General features: G+C 45.3%; 1 protein-coding gene across 1 annotated transcript; it reads left to right on the top strand.

The window, feature by feature from the left end:
• Positions 1-541: 541 nt before the first annotated feature.
• On the top strand, positions 542-20,052 carry LOC133361526 (zinc finger protein 91-like). The gene is made up of 3 exons (XM_061580453.1): positions 542-552; positions 1,086-2,356; positions 16,520-20,052. Exons 1-3 carry the CDS (start codon positions 542-544, stop codon positions 17,911-17,913), a joined length of 2,676 nt encoding a protein of 891 aa, XP_061436437.1. The 3' UTR covers positions 17,914-20,052.
• The last annotated feature ends 1,424 nt before the right edge of the window (positions 20,053-21,476 follow it).

Here is a 21,476-nt window from a genome sequence, read left to right as displayed (position 1 = left end):
TTAAATCATAGTAATAGTTTATTTTAGTTTTGCTTTGGAAATTTTCATAAGAATGGAAACAGTCAGGAAATTAACACAGTACATATGCAGCTGAAGTTAAATCTGTTCATCCTCGCATTCAAGCTCATCTGAGCCTGGCTTCACACCTCTTAAGTCGCAAATGAACATTAATTTATACATTTCTGCATAATACAAATAGTATTATTTTCAACAGCCTTTGCTATGTTAACAAATTTTTCTTAAATATTCCTGTCGTAGCTAGACAACCGAAATTGTGTGCTTGGAGTTTTTGGTAAACATTAATTTTGAAGACACGAGGGTGTCCAGGCATATTTATGACCATTTGCCCTCGCATTGTGTGCCTTAACAGCCCGTGTGATGAATTGGGGAATCTCTTTCACTATATCATGAAAATATGAATATGTATAGATGTGTAAGTCATGTATGACTGTATATATGCATTCCTCTGTGCCTCAATACTCACATGGATGGTGTGGACATGCTTTTCTGTTTGCAGCTGACGCTCTGCAGAATTGGCCTGATGGAGCAAAGGCACTCAGCGCAGTTCAGTACAAGAAGGAAACAATGCGACCAGCATGCAAACAGCACGGATCGTACTGGAAACTTGACACAGCACCAGAGAACACACACAGGAGAGAAACCCTTAGAGTGCTGTGTGTGTGGGAAGGCATTTTCAGATGCATCTACTCTTAAACAACACCACAGAACACACACAGTAGATAAACCTTTTAAGTGCACTCTGTGTGGGAAGGCGTTTGCAAAGTCATCAAATCTTAAGACCCACCAGAGAACACACACAGGAAAGAAACCTTTCAAGTGCACTGTGTGTGAGAAGGCGTTTGCACAGTCATCACATCTTCAAAGCCACCAGAGAACACACACAGGAGAGAAACCCTTCAAGTGCACTGTGTGTGAGAAGGCATTTTCATGGTCGTCATATCTTCAGACCCACCAAAGAACACACACAGGAGAGAAACATTTTAAGTTCAGTGTGTGTGGGAAGGCGTTTGCAAAGTCATCAACTCTTCAGACCCACCAGAGAACACACACAGGAGATAACCCCTTCAAGTGCAGTGTGTGTGTGGGAAGGCATTTTTTGATTCATCTACTCTTAAACAACACCAGAGAACACACACAGGAGAGAAACATTTTAAGTGCAGTGTGTGTGGGAAGGCGTTTGCAAAGTCATCAATTCTTAAATCACACCAGAGAACACACACAGGAGAGAAACCTTTCAAGTGCACTGTGTGTGAGAAGGCGTTTGCACGGTCATCCATTCTTAAATCACACCAGAGAACACACACAGGAGAGAAACCTTTTAAGTGCAGTGTGTGTAAAAAGGTGTTTGCACAGTCATCCATTCTTAAATCACACCAGAGAACACACACAGGAGAGAAACCTTTTAAGTGCACTCTGTGTGGGAAGGCGTTTGCAATGTCATCAAATCTTAAGATCCACCAGAAAACACACACAGGAGAGAAACCTTTTAAGTGCACTCTGTGTGGGAAGGCGTTTGCAAAGTCATCAAATCTTCAAACCCACCAGAGAACACACACAGGAGATAAGCCCTTCAAGTGCAATGTGTGTGGGAAGGCATTTTTTGATTCATCTACTTTTAAACAACACCAGAGAACACACACAGGAAAGAAACCTTTCAAGTGCACTGTGTGTGAGAAGGCGTTTGCACGGTCACCAGATCTTCAAAGACACCAGAGAACACACACAGGAAAGAAACCTTTCAAGTGCACTGTGTGTGAGAAGGCGTTTGCACAGTCATCACATCTTCAAAGACACCAGAGAACACACACTGGAGAGAAACCCTTCAAGTGCACTGTGTGTGAGAAGGCATTTTCATGGTCGTCATATCTTCAGACCCACCAAAGAACACACACAGGAGAGAAACCTTTTAAGTGCAGTGTGTGTGGGAAGGCGTTTGCAAAGTCATCAATTCTTAAATCACACCAGAGAACACACACAGGAGAGAAACCTTTCAAGTGCACTGTGTGTGAGAAGGCGTTTGCATGGTCGTTTATTCTTAAATCACACCAGAGAACACACACAAGAGAGAAACCCTTCAAGTGCACTGTGTGTGAGAAGGCATTTTCATTGTCATCATATCTTCAGACCCACCAGAGAACACACACAGGAGATAAACCCTTCAAGTGCAGTGTGTGTGGGAAGACATTTTTAGATTCATCTGCTCTTAAACAACACCAGAGAACACACACAGGAGAGAAACCTTTTAAGTGCATTCTGTGTGGGAAGGCGTATGCAAAGTCATCAAATCTTCAGTCCCACCAGAGAATACACACAGGAGATAAACTCTTCAAGTGCAGTGTGTGTGAGAAGGCATTTTCAGATTCATCTACTCTTAGAAGACATCAGACAACACACACAGGAGAGAAACTCTTCAAGTGCAGTGTTTGTGGGAAAGCGTTTGCACATTCATCAAATCTTAAAAAACACCAGAGAACACACACGCATCAGAAAATCCACAAGAAGTGTAATCTGAAATCAGCTTGTGAAAGTCAAAGTGCTGCAATGACCCCATTGTTCATGAAACAAGAACCAGAAGACAACCCTAGCCTGGACACTTTGAAAGGTATCAAGGTGAAATATGAAGAGGTGAAGGTGAAATGTGAAGAAGTAACATTGAAGAGCGTAGAAGTGAAGGTTAAATTTGAAGATTCAACTCCAAAATCGGACCTTCACATAGATGGAGGCAGTGTGAAGCAGGAACTAAATTCTGACTGTGAGGCAGAGCGAGGCAACTCCCAGGAGTTTGTGGATGTGGAGGTGTGGGTGGACTTCTTAGACAATACAAAGTCAAATGTAGACCAGGTAGATGTGCAAGCTTGAGACAATTAAGCTCCAATGGATGCACCTTTGTCACAGGCCTTTCTAATGAATATAATGTGAAGTTGAACACTCAATTTCTAGGTTCAAACTGCAGTGTAAGAGTGGCCAGTATTTGTGGATCTGTGGGTTGGGTCGTTATCGAATCCGGGAGCGACTCATGTGTTTTCTAACATATCTCATCTTAGACACTCGAAGGGTGCCCATAATGGGCATCTGCCCCTGTGTGCCACAAGGTGACCGTTCACTGGCTTGCATGTGGATATGAGTTTGTAAGTCGGGGGCGATGATTGATATACCAGTCGGATTTGAACCTTGAACCTCTGCAACAAATAGAGAATGTACTACTACTTGGCTTCCCTCTATGAGAGTGCTGCACATATAGGCCTCATCTCGTCAGATCAACTTGTAAATACGTTGCAACGTGACGCAGTACATTTCAGTATAGTAATAAAATGTTGCCAATGTGCCCTTTGATTATTTTGAATCATAATTGAAAGAATACCCGTCTGATTTTGTACGTACATACAACATTTTGTGTATTAATGTCAAACATGGAATATGTGCTGTCAGGACAAAGTATCTGTTTTGGTGGTAACCTGTACAAAAACTCACGTGAGAGCTGTTATTTTTGTGATACGAGTCAAAGGGTATTTTTGTGAATCAGGACGCATCTGACTGGGGCAACTCCTTGTCTTTGAAATCAGGAGCATAGTCGGATCATTCATCAGTTAAGGTATGCCACTTATAAGTTACGTATAGGAGATACATTCTCAACATCACTAATTATCATTTTGTACTACGTATATACATTTTGTCGAACTGAGACTTGAAATGGACCTTGCTGATGAACATCAGTTGAAGCAAAGCCCGACTGTTGAGACATTGTACACCAAAACCAGTCCACAGGTGGCTTGTACTGAACACATGCATTCCTAGAAGGCCATGGTATTTATAGTTTGTGTAAGACATTCCTTTGTTTCGTGTAGAGAACGTTGAATGAAAGATGTCTGCCGATCTGTTTTTTTCGCAAGGAGTTCCTTTAAAGAGCACATTTGATGGCATCGTGGATTTTTGTTACTGATTTGTATTCTAGCCTAGGTTTTATTAAATTTTTATATTCATTTAAATAAAACTTTATATATGTGTCCATTGATATCCCACCTTGTTTTTCACATGTTTACTTAAATATGTAGAAGCTCCCTCTGAAGACGTCACCTCAAATTAACGAGTGGGTCACGTCAGGGCCTGCCCCTCTCTGGCTTGTGATGTCACCAAGAGCAGAACTCGCCTCCACGGAATCTAACGACTGCACTGTCTTGGAATGCATTTGTAACGGGTTCCGGAGACACTTGTAGATGTAACTTCTTTATTACAATACAACACTCCAACAGTCCTGATACTCTGTTACAGCCTAGGTACACAGCCTAGCTACACAGCCTAGATACTCTACTCTGGCTACGCTCTGGACTCGCCCTCACAAGGTCGTAGCGTCGGGAGTTCCAGAGTCCCAGCGCTGGCTCTCACAGCATCCCAGGGTCTTCAGATGGCTGGTCGTGGGTCTTGGGTCTTGAGTTACAACTGGGCCCCGATCGTCCAGGGAGCTCTCCTTTTATGCCTGGTCCGACGAGGGGTGGGGCCGTGTGCGCCACCAGACATCCCACAGAGCACACACGGCCCCCCCCCCCCCCCCCCCCCGTTGGCGGCGCCAAAAAGGCTTAAGCGCCTGGGAACCCAACGCCTGGCGCCCAAAGGCTTAAAAGCGTCTGGACCCCCTGGGAACCCAGTGCCTGGCGCCCAGAGGCTTACGCGTCTGGACCCACCTGGGAACCCAGAGCCTACAGCAGCCCCTCCCTTCTTATGTCACTACACATTTACACAGTAATCAAATCTTCACAACTGCCAGGGAACACACATTAAAAACCACTTAATGTACAATTGGAAGGCCTTTTGAATTGTCTTGAAACTGAAACACGTGTAAGGAGGTCTACAAGGAGCAGAGTCTGAGATTGACGTGTGAAATTTGAAGTTCCATAAGCCCATCGTTTGTGATGCAAGGACCCAATAAAGATGGCAGCTGGGAAACGTCACCATTCGTGAAGGTGACCTGTGAAGGCTCTAGGGTTTGACTTCCAGGTCACTAATGGAGCCCGAGACAAATCACATCCATTTGTGGATGTGGAGTTTTGGGAGGACTTTTCGGACAAGGTCGAGTAGAAGCAGACAGCATGTGTGACCATAAGTGTTGGGTAGACCTGTAACCAAAAGCATGAGACACGGTTTCCCAATGTTTATTTCAATTGTTAAATTTTAGTTGATTTGGAATACAGTACGTATTTCAATTGTGATGTAAATTTTAGTTGACGTTTACCTAACGCCATTACTTGGGTAAGGCTTAAGTATTGAATATCGCGTTTTTAGCTGTCGCGCGGCATTTTCCAAGAACGTAACCTACGATATTCAAGGGGCGGCTGTATTTTCTGTCGATCGAGTACAGCAGGCCTATGGTACCCTAAATAGGCTTGGTGCTTTGGGTTCCTTGATTTCGATGTCTCTGCCTCTGCTCACATTCGTTGAGGATTTTTATGATTTTGGGCAGGCCTATGTAAAGGTGCGTGACCAGGAGTTGGAACCATTTCCTGTTCAACTCGGCTTGTGACAGAAATTCACTCTGCCCCAATGCATTTCATTTGTAATGTGAGGTTACACCTGGATGATGATGATTGGCTCTGCTGGCTTCAGCCCGCAACCAATGGGGAGTCGAGTTAGGGGCGTGGCCCTGGAGCCGTACATTAGCTTCTAGAAAGTTCCAGGGGTGTGGCTGAGGATTGGCTGCGGGGCATCACGTGGGCCAGGGATTAAAAGGGGCGACAAAGCCACGTGGCTGGTGCCGTGGTCCGGAGCCTGCCATGTGGCGGGCCGCGGAAATCTCACGCTGTCAGCCAACAGCGTGAAGGAGCAAGGGAACTGGAGGAACGAATGTGGTGGAAGCTGTGAACGAAACTGAATAAAGAATTCTCAATTCACGATGTCGTCTCAATGGGGTTTATTACACATCACATAGCATCTTCAATAATTATGTAGTTTGAGAAGCTCACAATGGCCGTATAAATAAATTGGATTCGTCGCAGTTAAAAATAATACGCTTATCGATGACTGGTTATCGTTAAGGGATTATACTGGTAGGAACGAAGTGAACCAGCCTACAATAGATTATATCGTCCGATGTCCGATTACGTGTAGCAACATCGCCCCCTACTGCAAACACTTGGCAGGACCCTACAAAAACCTTTAGACTCAGTGAGGCTTTCCTGGCTAAACAAGTGTAACATTCCCTTATAATTCCCTGAGATAGTTTTAAATTAAAACATTTAAATTAAAAATTAACTCACAGCGGCCTAAAGCCTACAGCTAGGCCTAAAACCTAGAACTAGGCCTCAAACTCTCCCTTCGTATCGTACCCCCGCCATTTCATTTTATTAAAGCCATTCATTTGTTCGTTCCTACCAGCCCACCCTGCAGAGACCTGTTTCCCTGCTGGTCAGCCCTGTTGCATCTGCTGATGATCTGGTAATGGCTACTCAATGAGATGGCTGGCTGAGGTGCCATCTCTTGTTTTGCCGGACACACAGTAACAAGAACAACAACCGCCATTCGCCACTAAGTGGCGGTCACGTCACCATGGCGCTTGTGCCAGGCTATGTGCACGGGGTAGACCCCCAGGTGCCATGGGTCGACTGACTCAGTTGACTGGCCGATGCACCATCTGTACCCCCGACTGTGCCAACACACAGTGTACACACACACACACACAGTGTACACACACAGTTTGTACACACACAATGTACACGCACAGTGTACACGCACAGGGTACACACACACAGTGTACACACACACAGTGTACATGCACAGGGTACACACAGTTTGTACACACTGTACACACACACAGTGTACACACACACAGTTTGTACACACAGTGTACACACACAGAGTGTACACGCACAGGGTACACACACACAGTTTGTACACACAGTGTACACACACACAGTGTACACACACACAGTGTACACACACACAGTGTACACGCACAGGGTACACACACACAGTGTACACGCACAGGGTACACACACACAGTGTACACGCACAGAGTACACACACTGTACACACACACAGTTTGTACACACAGTGTACACACACACAGTTTGTACACAGTGTACACACACACAGTGTACACACACACAGTTTGTACACACACAGTGTACACACACACAGTTTGTACACACAGTGTGTACACACACACAGTGTACACACACACAGTGTACACGCACAGGGTACACACACACAGTGTACACGCACAGAGTACACACACTGTACACACACACAGTTTGTACACACAGTGTACACACACACAGTTTGTACACACAGTGTACACACACACAGTTTGTACACACACAGTGTACACACACACAGTTTGTACACACAGTGTGTACACACACACAGTGTACACACACACAGTTTGTACACACAGTGTGTACACACACACAGTGTATACACACACAGTTTGTACACACAGTGTACACGCACAGAGAACACACACACAGTGTACACACACACACAGTTTGTACACACAGTGTACACACACACACAGTTTGTACACACAGTGTACACACAACAGTGACGTCACCACTCATTAACTCGTCGGCGTGAGACGCCAGGGAAAGCTGTTCCCCGTTAGTGACGTCATGTCACCAAGATATTCAATCCCACCCCCTCCACCGCGATTTTGACTGGCGGTTCATTAACATAATTTATTCATAAAACCGTCGCTATTTCATTGCGACGGGTTCAGTAGCCAAGCCCAATCACCCCACATGGGCCCGGCTCATTAACATAATTTATTTAATTACACCGCTGCTTGTTGGGGGAGGGATTGTGTGATGAACCCCGCTAGTGACGTCATGTCACTCCTGCTGCCGCGTGACGTCACGATATATCCGGAAGCTGCTGCACCGCGCGCGCGCTCACTGAGATCCGAGGTGAGAAGTTCACATCGTGGTGTTTGTTGTTTTTGTGGTTGTTGTTGTTGTGGTGGTTGTTGTTGTTTACCCAGGTAGAGCCTCGCTCCGTCTCTCGTAGGGATATCAATTGAGTAGCAGCGAGTATGGAATCCATGTCCAGGTTGGAACATTACAACGCGGGGCCTAGCCATGCGGGGCCTTGCCTCCTGCCCTCGCCTGATTGCATTTGCTTTAATTCTCTGCTTAAGTTTAATTTGTCTTCATCTGGCTCACTACTTTGAAACTTTGTTTCTTTTAATTATTTCTACAGTTTATTTTTTTATCCTACCAGGTCAAGCCCACTTCAGCTGCTATACCGCACTTGTTTTCAGAAGCGACCAGCTCACAAAAAGTGGCTTATCCAAGGTTTCACTGTAATTTATATTCTTAGGTTTTTTCGGTAAAGTCACGTAGGTAAAACATCAAAATTAATGAAAATAAAACAAAAATCACGACGTTTCGGAGGCAACACAAGTCTCCGTCATCAGGTGGGAATGTCACAGCCGAATTAGCTACATCAAGTGAGGCAATGATTCAAGATGTAATCCCTTATAAGCAAGTTGAAGAGGGGGGGAGCTCATCAGAATGTGGTAGCCAATGAATGGAAACGTATCGGGAGGGAGGGGGGCGGGGCTCAAAGACAGCACGGAGTGCTCAACACATTGGGCAGAGAGGGGGAGGGGAGGCCTGTTACACATGATAGACAAAAGAACGAAAATGCCCATGTTTATACCAATGCTGGCTGAACAATGAAGAGAGTACTGTTAAAAAATAACTGGGAATGTTAACACTCGGTAAAGTAAAGTAAAATAGTGCCTGTCAGATAAGATGGTCCAAAAAGGTGTAATTAAGTCTTTTTTGCGTGGTTGATAACATCTTTCCAATGATTACTAAGTTTGTACCCATCATCACGGTAGAAATTGTCTGTTTGTATATTTGTATGGCTTCGTGTACAAACCTTTGATGGTAGCCGGGAGGTTTGCAGAGAACCTTGGTCTCGGAAAAGACAATTTCATGAGAGCCCACCGAATTGTAGCAATGATCGGCAACGGCAGAAGAATCAGTTCTGCCGTGTTTCAGATCTGACTTGTGCTTGCGGACACGATCAGAAACATGACGTTTCGTTTCTCCAATGTAGCAATCACCACAAATGCAACTCAATTTGTAGACTCCAGAATACTGTAAGTCAGGAACGACATCCTTCACAGATGGAATCAGATCACGGATTTTATGCACTGTACTGAATCGGACTTGGATCTTATGTTTGTTTAGAATTTTGGAGATCTTTTTGGTCACGCCTGCTATGTATGGTAACGTGATGGTTTTGGTCGGAGTTTCATGTGGCTGTTTCTGTGTGGTGGGAGAGACAGCTTGGCGGATAGTACGGTCAGAGTATCCGTTCATCCTGAGGGCCCGATGTACATGTCTTAATTCACCGGTCAGGTGGTGTTTGTCAGAAATGCCATGGGCTCTGTGGTATAGCATTTTGATGAGAGAATTCTTTTGAGATGGGTGGTGATGGGAATCCGGTTTCAAGTAGGAATCTGTGTGGGTGGCTTTCCTGTAGACAGAATGTCCCAAGGATCCGTCAGGCCTCCTCTCAAACAGAATATCCAAGAATGGTAGTTTACCGTCTTTCTCCACTTCCATGGTGAATCTGATGGATGGGTGTCTAGAATTGATGTGGTCCAAGAAGTGGTTCAATGCTGGGAGGCCATGTGGCCAGATGACAAAAGTGTCATCCACATACCTCTTCCACCTGGAAGGACGCAGGGTGGATGTCTGGATGGCGTCTGATTCAAACTTTTCCATGAACATGTTGGCTATAACTGGTGACAAAGGGGAGCCCATAGGGGTACCCTCATTCTGTTTGTAGAAGGTGCCATTCCAGGTAAAATAGGTGTTGGTGAGGCAATGCCTAACCAGCGCAGGTGCATCAGAATTCAATCCATGTTGGACTAAGTCCTCAATTATTGTTAGGGTGTCCGGTACTGGGACTTTGGTAAACAAAGATACTACATCAAAGCTGACGAGGATGTCATCAGGAGATAGTACCATGTCCTTAACCATAGAGACTAATTGGGTTGAGTTGAGTACTGCCGAAGAGGTCTTGCCTGTGAAGGGGAGCAGAGTATCTGATAGAAAACGGGCTAGTTTGTACGTAGGAGAGTTTATCGTCGACACAATGGGTCGTAGCGGGGTGCCTTCCTTATGGATTTTGGGAAGACCATAGAGTCTGGGAGGTTTTGCCGCCGATGGTTTTAGAGAGGGACGTTTGCTTGGTTCGATTAGGGAAGTCGAACTCGTGATGATACTGTTGGTTTTTGTCGTTAGGCTTTTAGTGGGATCGTTTTTTATTTTGGAGTAACTCCCAAATCAGGTTAGCTGATTTCTAAATTCAACCTATCTAAGAAGAAATTAGAGCCACACATCGCAAAGCTGGATGTTAACAAGACCGTGATTAATCAGAGTAACATCCCAATTTCTGACACTCTAAAAACGGTATTGGCCAAAGGACTAAATTTCGCCGTCACCCCTAAATATATACCAGTAGAGGATATGATTTCTCAGATTGATGTAGCCCTCAGAGGCATAGGACACATCCATGTGGATGTAGCAAGAGCTGAAATAGCTACTATTCTTAAGAATGCTAAGAAACCCACTAGTAACATCAGCAAAAATGAACGCTCTGAACTCGCGGACCTAAAAAAGAGAGATGATATAGTCATCCTCTCGGCAGACAAGGGCAATGCCACGGTCATCATGGATAAAGATTCATACAACAACAAAATCCTGGAACTTCTTAATGATGGGAGTTACTCCAAAATTAAAAACGATCCCACTAAAAGCCTAACGACGAAAACCAACAGTATCATCACGAGTTCGACTTCCCTAATCGAACCAAGCAAACGTCCCTCTCTAAAACCATTGGCGGCAAGACCTCCCAGACTCTATGGTCTTTCCAAAATCCATAAGGAAGGCACCCCGCTACGACCCATTGTGTCGACGATAACTCTCCTACGTACAAACTAGCCCGTTTTCTATCAGATACTCTGCTCCCCTTCACAGGCAAGACCTCTTCGGCAGTACTCAACTCAACCCAATTAGTCTCTATGGTTAAGGACATGGTACTATCACCTGATGACATCCTCGTCAGCTTTGATGTAGTATCTTTGTTTACCAAAGTCCCAGTACCGGACACCCTAACAATAATTGAGGACTTGGTCCAACATGGATTGAATTCTGATGCACCTGCGCTGGTTAGACATTGCCTCACCAACACCTATTTTACCTGGAATGGCACCTTCTACAAACAGAATGAGGGTACCCCTATGGGCTCCCCTTTGTCACCAGTTATAGCCAACATGTTCATGGAAAAGTTTGAATCAGACGCCATCCAGACATCCACCCTGCGTCCTTCCCTGTGGAAGAGGTATGTGGATTACACTTTTGTCATCTGGCCACATGGCCTCCCAGCATTGAACCACTTCTTGGACCACATCAATTCTAGACACCCATCCATCAGATTCACCATGGAAGTGGAGAAAGACGGTAAACTACCATTCTTGGATATTCTGTTTGAGAGGAGGCCTGACGGATCCTTGGGACATTCTGTCTACAGGAAAGCCACCCACACAGATTCCTACTTGAAACCGGATTCCCACCACCACCCATCTCAAAAGAATTCTCTCATCAAAACGCTATACCACAGAGCCCATGGCATTTCTGACAAACACCACCTGACCGGTGAATTAAGACATGTACATCGGGCCCTCAGGATGAACGGATACTCTGACCGTACCATCCGCCAAGCTGTCTCTCCCACCACACAGAAACAGCCACATGAAACTCCGACCAAAACCATCACGTTACCATACATAGCAGGCGTGACCAAAAAGATCTCCAAAATTCTAAACAAACATAAGATCCAAGTCCGATTCAGTACAGTGCATAACATCCGTGATCTGATTCCATCTGTGAAGGATGTTGTTCCTGACTTACAGTATTCTGGAGTCTACAAATTGAGTTGCATTTGTGGTGATTGCTACATTGGAGAAACGAAACGTCATGTTTCTGATCGTGTCCGCAAGCACAAGTCAGATCTGAAACACGGCAGAACTGATTCTTCTGCCGTTGCCGATCATTGCTACAACTCGGTGGGCTCTCATGAAATTGTCTTTTCCGAGACCAAGGTTCTCTGCAAACCTCCCGGCTACCATCAAAGGTTTGTACACAAAGCCATACAAATATACAAACAGACATAATTTCAACCGTGATGATGGGTACAAACTTAGTAATCATTGGAAAGATGTTATCAACCACTCAAAAAAGACTTAATTACACCTTTTTGGACCATCTTATCTGACAGGCACTATTTTACTTTACTTTACCGAGTGTTAACATTCCCAGTTATTTTTTAACAGTACTCTCTTCATTGTTCAGCCAGCATTGGTATAAACATGGGCATTTTCGTTCTTTTGTCTATCATGTGTATCAGGCCTCCCCTCCCCCTCTCTGCCCAATGTGTTGAGCACTCCGTGCTGTCTTTGAGCCCCGCCCCCCTCCCTCTCGATACGTTTCCATTCATTGGCTACCACATTCTGATGAGCTCCCCCCCTCTCCCCCACCCCTTCAACTTGCTTATAAGGGATTACATCTTGAATCATTGCCTCACTTGATGCAGCTAATTCGGCTGTGACGGTCCCACCTGATGACGGAGACTTGTGTTACCTCCGAAACGTCGTGATTTTTGTTTTATTTTCATTAATTTTGATGTTTTACCTACGTGACTTTACCGAAAAAACCTAAGAATATGAATCCTTGCAGTCACGAAAGCTTCAAATCTAGAATTCTCTGTAATGTGTTTGTGTGTGATATATTGTACTAGGGTGGCAAGATGTCAACTACCTCACATGGTATGCAGAATGTCGTGGGTTCGATTCCAACCCTGACGCATTTATAATTGCAGTTTACATGTTTTATTTTTGCTCTCTCTCCCTGTTGTGGCATTGATTTTTCTCCACATTTTAGAAACATTCATTTTGAGAATTTTGCTGCAATACATTTCCATATTTTAACCCACTAAGTTGAGCTATCATTTGTGTCCAGGTCGATTCTGAAAAAGAGCTATGCAGCTCAGATGGCCTCACCTGGTAAAATAAAAATAGTGTACTGTGTTTGAGGGTTTTCCAATTTAATTTCTTACTTAGCAGTTAAAGATTATGTTTCAGGAGGGTCCTGCATTGGACTGTTTGACCACCTCCAAATATATTTTGAGTTTAGGTTTGGGAGAAAAACGGAAAACCCAGTGGAACACCAATGCCGACAGTGACGGCTGACGCCAGGATAGCGGCCACGGGCTCGAAGCGAGGGCAACCCGGCTCTTGTCCCAAGAAAGGAATCCGCTCCCCGCTGCCCTCTACGGTGGCGCATCGCCGGCGGGGCTGCACGTTGAGCCCCAACTTTTCCAGGCGGTCGGTACCAGCAATACACTCGTGACATAACACGCTCGACACGTATAACTCCTGGTTACTCACCTGGTGTCCGAGGCGACCCTTAAGGGTGACCCTCCCCAGCAGTCCCATCCCACTTCCACTTGCAGTGTGCAGCGCACGATCCGGGGCCTGTCGGCGGCCCACTTCAACCCCGACCACGCTGCAATGTGTTGCACTCACGAGTGACATTACCGCCCCACGCGTCCAGCAGAATCCGGGTTTGCCGCCTGTTCACCTGCCCTTCCACGAGCCACGTGGCCCCCATTATTCCTGCCACCAGCTCCCGCAGCCAGTCACCCGCAGTCGCCGCATTCTGGGGTGTTGTTGTCAATATCTGCGTGGGGGTCATTCGTTACCATTATCATGACAGTTTATTTGTGTTGGGACCACGTGGATTGCACCCCTCTGTGGTCCCCTCTTTAGGGAGGCCTTGGTGTTTAACCCTGGTGCTTCTCTCGCGCGGGCGATCTTGGGACTGTCTCTCACGAGATGCCCCCATTGGTCGCATATATAGCACGTACGGGGAAGGGCGGTGGCTCCATAAGAGGCCCCTTGCCCACTCCCCCTTACCCTCCCAGTGCGCATTTGTTCGAGTTCTGCCTCTTATTGAGATACTCGCCTGGTTAGCCCCCCGACCATGGAGCGTAGCCCTCCCACCTCGGACTGGACTATCTCCGCTGTAGACTGCAGCTTGGTAACATTCAGGTGTACTTGGGTCACCTCCCCACATACTTGGGTTACCTCCTCACGTACTTGGGTTACATGGCCTGTGATCTCCTATGCCGGTCTGTATCCCTGCCACCCATCCTGGGATTGTCTCACGGGGTCCTGGAGGCTCCCTCGTCCCCCCCCCCTCACCGTTCTCGCGAGCTTCTCCTCTGGAAGAAGACTTGCAATGGTGTGCTCCTGTTCCAGCCGTCAGAATTGCGCACGCTCGCGAGCAAATCTCTCACACACGTGCGCGTGCTCGGCAAGGGTGTTACATGGGGGATATGGGCAGTTCGCATCTGGCTGCCACCAGGTTGTGCTTGTCAGATACTGCTGAACTTTCTCGGCGGCGAGGTCATCGATGATCTCGGCAGTGTATCCCAGGCGTACGCTCTGTGTTAGCAAGCGTGATTTATTTTAGTGTCCGCTCACTGAGATCTGAAGTGAGAAGTTCACATCGTGGTTATTGTTGTCGTGGTGGTAGTTGTTGTTTACCCAGGTAGAGCCTCGCTCCTTCTCTGTCTTGTAGGGAGGCCGCTTTGGATTGCACTACTCTTCGATTTCACATTAACATGCTAATTTATTACATTAACATCACTAGCCCCGGCCACTTCCTTATGATCCTTGGGCTACACCCATTTCAAACCTTTTACAACGGTCTGCCTCAGCAGCAGACCATGCATTTTCTAGCAGAGTGTTTTTGTTTGCTTTCTGACCACAAGTATTGTGGGTAATGCACACATGATTCCTTATTTGGAATACAGTACAGTACTTATTTCAATTGTGATGTTTATTTTAGTTGCCGTTTACCTAACCCCATTATTTAGGTAATGCTTAAGTATAATTATGTATTTTGAGAAGCTCACAATGGCCCTATACAAAATTGCATTTCATACAGTAACAATGATACGCTAATCGATGCCTGGTTATAGTCAAGGGATCGTCCCCTGCTGGTCAACCATGTTAGGCATGTTGATGATCTGGTCATGGCTACTCAATGATATTGAGTTGGAGAATCGTGTTCTATACCTGGAGAATTTCATGACGAAATGGGGCCCTGCATATGTTCTACAAAAAGATCACCTCCCTGGGAAAATCTTGACTTAAAGTTTTCGTAACTGCAGGAATTCATATTCTTTGAGTCTCTCGGTTAAGTGACGTGACTTTACCGAAAGACCCAAAGAATACCTCCCTGGGAATTTAATGTCATACAACACTGCACCTGCTCAGCTCTCCATGAATAATCAGGTCGTTCTACACGTGGTGGAGGAGCTCCTATACCTGGTTAATGTGTTCATGACCTTATTTGGCATCCAAAGTGTCACTTCAAATTAGTCTAGCAGCATTTTTTCATTAGGCTCTGTAACACTATGTGGAAGCTGCCTGGACTTTTTTGCATACAAAGCTGTGAGTGTCCATCGCCAAGGTCTAGTCCATTGCAAAGGTCTTGTCAATAAAACAGGCAATAGTCTACATTATAGACTGCCAATACACTCACTGAGGTTAAGAACCAGGCTACATTTTCTACATTATAGACTGCCAGTATGCTCACCGAGGTTAAGAACCAGGCTACAGTCTACATTAGTCGTTTTTTTTCTTCTATTCACTTTATTTGTATTATTATTTTATATCTACGTGACTTTACCGAAATAACCAAAGAATATGAATTCCCGCTATCACAAAAGTTTTAAGTCAAGATTTTCCCAGGGAGGTGATCTTTTTGTAGAACATATGCAAGGCCCCATTTCGTCATGGAATTCAACAGGTACAGAACAAGATTTTATAAGAATGGAAACTAACAATGCACATATGCAGCTTAAGTTAGATCTGTTCATCCTCGCATTCAAGCTCATCTGAGCCTGGCTTCAGACCTTTAAGTTGCAAATGAACATTAATTTATACATTTCTGCATAATACAAATAATATCAACAGCCTTTGCTATGTTAGCTAATTTTTCTTAAATAAATATTCCTGTCATAGCTAGACAACCAAAATTGTGTGCTTGGAGTTTTTGGTAAATATTCATTTTGAAGACACTTGGGTGTCGAGTCATATTTATGACCATTTGCCCTCTCATTGTGTGCCTTAGCAGCCCGTGTGATGAATTAGGGAATCTCTTTCACTATTTCATGAAAATATGAATATGTATAGATGTGTAAGTCATGTGTGACTGTATATATGCATTCCTCTGTGCCTCAATACTCACGGAGATGGTGTGGATATGTTTTTCTGTCTGCAGCTGATGCTCGCTCTGCAGAGTTGGTCTGATGGAGCAAAGGCACTCAGCGCAGCTCGTTACAAGAAGGAAACAATGCGACCAGAATGCAAACAGCATGGATCGTACTGGAAACTTGACACAGCACCAGAGAACACACACAGGAGAGAAACCCTTCAAGTGCACTGTGTGTGGGAAGGCGTTTGCACAGTCATCAACTCTTCAGACCCACCAGAGAACACACACAGGAGAGAAACCTTTTAAGTGCAGTGTGTGTAAAAAGGTGTTTGCACGGTCATCCATTCTTAAATCACACCAGAGAACACACACAAGAGAGAAATCTTTTAAGTGCACTCTGTGTGGGAAGGCGTTTGCATTGTCATCAAATCTTAAGATCCACCAGAGAACACACACAGGAGAGAAACCTTTTAAGTGCACTGTGTGTGAGAAGGCGTTTGCACAGTCATCAAATCTTAAGACCCACCAGAGAACACACACAGGAGATAAGCCCTTCAAGTGCAGTGTGTGTGGGAAGGCATTTTTTTATTCATCTACTCTTAAACAACACCAGAGATCACACACAGGAAAGAAACCTTTCAAGTGCACTGTGTGTGAGAAGGCATTTTCAAGGTCGTCATATCTTCAGACCCACCAGAGAACACACACAGGAGATAACCCCTTCAAGTGCAGTGTGTGTGGGAAGGCATTTTTTTATTCATCTACTCTTAAACAACACCAGAGAACACACACAGGAGAGAAACCTTTTAAGTGCACTTTGTGTGGGAAGGTGTTTGCAATGTCATCAAATCTTAAGACCCACCAGAAAACACACACAGGAGAGAAACCTTTTAAGTGCACTCTGTGTGGGAAGGCGTTTGCACAGTCATCAACTCTTCAGACCCACCAGAGAATACACACAGGAGATAAACCCTTCAAGTGCAGTGTGTGTGAGAAGGCGTTTTCAGATTCATCTAATCTTCGACGACACCAGAGAACACACACAGGAGATAAACCCTTCAAGTGCAGTGTGTGTGGGAAGACATTTTTAGATTCATCTACTCTTAAACAGCACCAGAGAACACACACAGAAGAGAAACTCTTCAAGTGCAGTGTTTGTGGGAAAGCGTTTGCACAGTCATCAAATCTTAAAAAACACCAGAGAACACACAAGCATCAGAAAATCCACAAGAAGTGTAATCTGAAATCAGCTTGTGAAAGTCAAAGTGCTGCAATGACCCCATTGTGCATGAAACAAGAACCAGAAGACAATCCCAGCCTGGACACTTTGAAAGGTATCAAGGTGAAATATGAAGAGGCGAAAGTGAAATGTGAAGAAGTAACAGTGAAGAGCGTAGAAGTGAAGGTTAAATTTGAAGATTATTCAACTCCAAAATCGGACCTTCACATAGATGGAGGCAGTGTGAAACAGGAACTAAATTCTGACTGTGAGGCAGAGCGAGGCAACTCCCATGAGTTTGTGGATGTGGAGGTGTGGGTGGACTTCTTAGACAATACAAAGTCAAATGGAGACCAGGTAGATGTGCAAGCTTCAGACAATTAAGCTCCAATGGATGCACCTTTGTCACAGGCCTTTCTAATGAATATAATGTGAAGTTGAACACTCAATTTCTAGGTTCAAACTGCAGTGTAAGCGTGGCCAGTATTTGTGAACCTGTGGGTTGGGGTGATCTCTAACCAGGAGTGACTCAAGTGTTTTGTATCATATCTCATCTTAGACACTCGATGGGTGCCCATTATGGGCATCTGCCCCTGTGTGCCACGTGGATATGAGTTTGTAAGTCGGGGGAGATGATAATATGCCAGTCGGATTTGAACCTTGAACCTCTGCAATAAATAGAGAATGTACTACTACTTGGCTTCCCTCTGAGAGTGCTGCACATATAGGCCTCATCTCCGCAGAGATCAACTTGTAAATACGTTGCAACGTGACGCAGTACATTTCAGTATAGTAATAAAATGTTGCCAATGTGCCCTTTGATTATTTTGAATCATAATTGAAAGAATACCTGTCTGATTTTGTACGTACATACAACATTTTGTGTATTAATGTCAAACATGGAATATGTGCTGTCAGGACAAAGTATCTGTTTTGGTGGTAACCTGTACAAAAACTCACGTGAGAGCTGTTATTTTTGTGATACGAGTCAAAGGGTATTTTTGTGAATCAGGACGCATCTGACTGGGGCAACTCATTGTCTTTGAAATCGGGAGCATAGTCGGATCATTCATCAGTTAAGGTATGCCACTTATAAGTTACGTATAGGAGATACATTCTCCACAAGAACACTAATTATCATTTTGTGTTACGTATACATTTTGTCGAACTGAGACTTGAAATGGACCTTGCCGATGAACATCAGTTGAAGCAAGCCGGACTGTTGAGACATTGTACACCAAAACCAGTCCACAGGTGGCTTGTACTGAACACATATGTAGTGCCATAAGAAAGGGGGGGCTGCTGGGGGCTCTAGGATCCTAGGCAGATAAGCCCTCGGCGCGAGGCGCTAGAATCCCAGGCACCCCAAACAGTTGAGTCCTTTGGCGCCACCAACGGGGGGGGGGCTGTGCGTGCTCTGTGGGATATCTGGGGGCGCACACAACCCCACCCCTCGTTCGTTGGGGACGAGGCATAAAAGGGCAGCTCCCTGGCCGATCGGGGCCAGTTGCAGCTCAAGACCCAAGATCAGCCAGCTTAGTACCCTGGACCCCCTCGTCCCACTTGTCCTTGTATGGGCCGGGACGTTGTGAGGGCCAGTGGTGGGACTCTGGGACTCCCGGCTCTACGTCCTTGTAAGGGCGAGTTCCGAGGAAGCCAGAGTCCAGACCCGCACCTTGGCTGGGTCGGGTCAATTAGCCTCCCCTAGGGTAATTGCAGCCGGAGGACCCCAGAGCGTAGCCAGAGTAGTGTATCTAGGCTGTAACAGAGTATCAGGACTGTTGGAGTGTTGTATTGTAATAAAGAAGATACCTCTACAAGTGTCTCCGGAACCCATTACACATGCATTCCTAAAAGGCCGTGGTATTTATAGTTTGTGTAAAACATTCCTCTGTTTCGTGTAGAGAACGTTGAATGAAAGATGTTTGCCGATCTGTTTTTTCTCAAGGAGGTACTTTAAAGAGCACATTTGAAGGCATCGTGGATTTTTGTTACAGATTTGTATTCTAGCCTAGGTTTTATTGAATTTTAAATTCTATTCAAATAAAACTTTAGATATATCTGTCTGCATTGATATCCCACCTTGTTTACCACATGTTTACCTAAATATGTAGACGCTCCCTCTGAAGACGTCACCTCAAATTAACGAGTGGGTTACGTCAGGGCCTCCCCCTCTCTCTGGCTTGTGATGTCACCAAGAGCAGAACTCGTCTCCACGGAATCTAACGACTGCACTGTCTTGGAATGCATTTACACAGTAATCAAATCTTCACAACTGCCAGGGAACACACATTAAAAACCACTTAATGTACAATTGGAAGGCCTTTTGAATTGTCTTGAAACTGAAACACGTGTAAGGAGGTCTTCAAGGAGCAGAGTCTGAGATTGACGTGTGAAATTTGAAGTTCCATAAGCCGATCGTTTGTGATGCAAGGACCCAATAAAGAGGGCAGCTGGGAAACGTCACCATTCGTGAAGGTGACCTGTGAAGGCTCTAGGGTTTGACTTCCAGGTCACTAATGGAGCCCGAGACAAATCACATCCATTTGTGGATGTGGAGATTTGGGAGGACTTTTCGGACAAGGTCGAGTAGAAGCAGACAGCATGTGTGACCATAAGTGTTGGGTAGGCCTGTAACCAAAAGCATGAGACACGGTTTCCCAATGTTTATTTCAATAGTTTAATTTTAGTTGATTTGGAATACAGTACGTATTTCAATTGTGATGTAAATTTTAGTTGACGTTTACCTAACGCCATTACTTGGGTAAGGGTTAAGTATTGAATATCGCGTTTTTAGCTGTCGCGTGGCATTTTCCAAGAACGTAACCTACGATATTCAAGGGGCGGCTGTATTTTCTGTCGATCGAGTACAGCAGGCCTATGGTACCCTAAATAGGCTTGGTGCTTTGGGTTCCTTGATTTCGATGTCTCTGCCTCTGCTCACATTCGTTGAGGATTTTTATGATTTTGGGCAGGCCCATCTAAAGCTGCGTGACCAGGAGTTGGAACCATTTCCTGTTCAACTCGGCTTGTGACAGAAATTCACTCTGGCCCAATGCATTACATTTGTAATGTGAGGTTACACCTGGATAATAATGATGGGCTCTGCCGGCCTCAGCCCGCAACTAATGGGGAGTCGAGTTAGGGGCGTGGCCCTGGAGCCGTACATTAGCTTCGGGAAAGTTCCAGGGGTGTGGCTGAGGATTGGCTGCGGGGCATCACGTGGGCCAGGGATTTAAAGGAGCGGAGAAGCCACGTGGCTGGTGCCGTGGTCCGGAGCCTGCCACGTGGCGGGCCGCCGCAGTCTCTCTCTCACGCTGTCAGCCAACAGCGTGAAGGAGCAAGGGAACTGGAGGAACGAATGTGGTGGAAGCTGTGAACGAAACTGAAAAAAGAATTCTCAATTGACGACGTCTCAACGGGGTTTATTACACATTACATAGCATGTTCAATAATTATGTAGTTTGAGGAGCTCACAATGGCCGTATAAATAAATTGCATTCGTCGCGGTTAAAAATAATATGCTTATCGATGACTGGTTATAGTTAAGGGATTATACTGGTAGGAACGAAGTGAACCAGCCTACAATAGATTATATCGTCCCTCCGTCCGATTACGTGTAGCAACATCGCCCCCTACTGCAAACACTTGGCAGGACCCTACAAAAACCTTTAGACTCAGTGAGGCTTTCCTGGCTAAACAAGTGTAACATTCCCTTATAATTACCTGAGATAGTTTAAAATTAACTCACAGCGGCCTAAAGCCTACAGCTAGGCCTAAAGCCTAGAACTAGGCCTCAAACTCTCCCTTCGTATCGTACCCCCGCCATTTCATTTTATTATAGCCATTCATTTGTTCGTTCCTACCAGCCCACCCCGCAGGGACCTGTTTCCCTGCTGGTCAGCCCTGTTGCATCTGCTGATGATCTGGTAATGGCTACTCAATGA

Source organism: Lethenteron reissneri, unplaced genomic scaffold (assembly GCF_015708825.2).
Source record: "Lethenteron reissneri isolate LAM-NWPU_2019-01 unplaced genomic scaffold, ASM1570882v1 scaffold_113, whole genome shotgun sequence".
Classification (NCBI taxonomy): Eukaryota; Metazoa; Chordata; class Hyperoartia; order Petromyzontiformes; family Petromyzontidae; genus Lethenteron; species Lethenteron reissneri.
Note: the sequence above shows the minus strand (reverse complement) of the source record. Positions and strands in the feature narration are given on the sequence as shown.

Excerpts from the sequence above, each read along its gene's own strand:
- LOC133361526 (XM_061580453.1), top strand. Across the intron at positions 2,357-16,519 it reads AGATAAACTCTTCAAGTGCA|AGAAACCCTTCAAGTGCACT; the intron begins GTGTGTGTGAGA and ends CACACACAGGAG.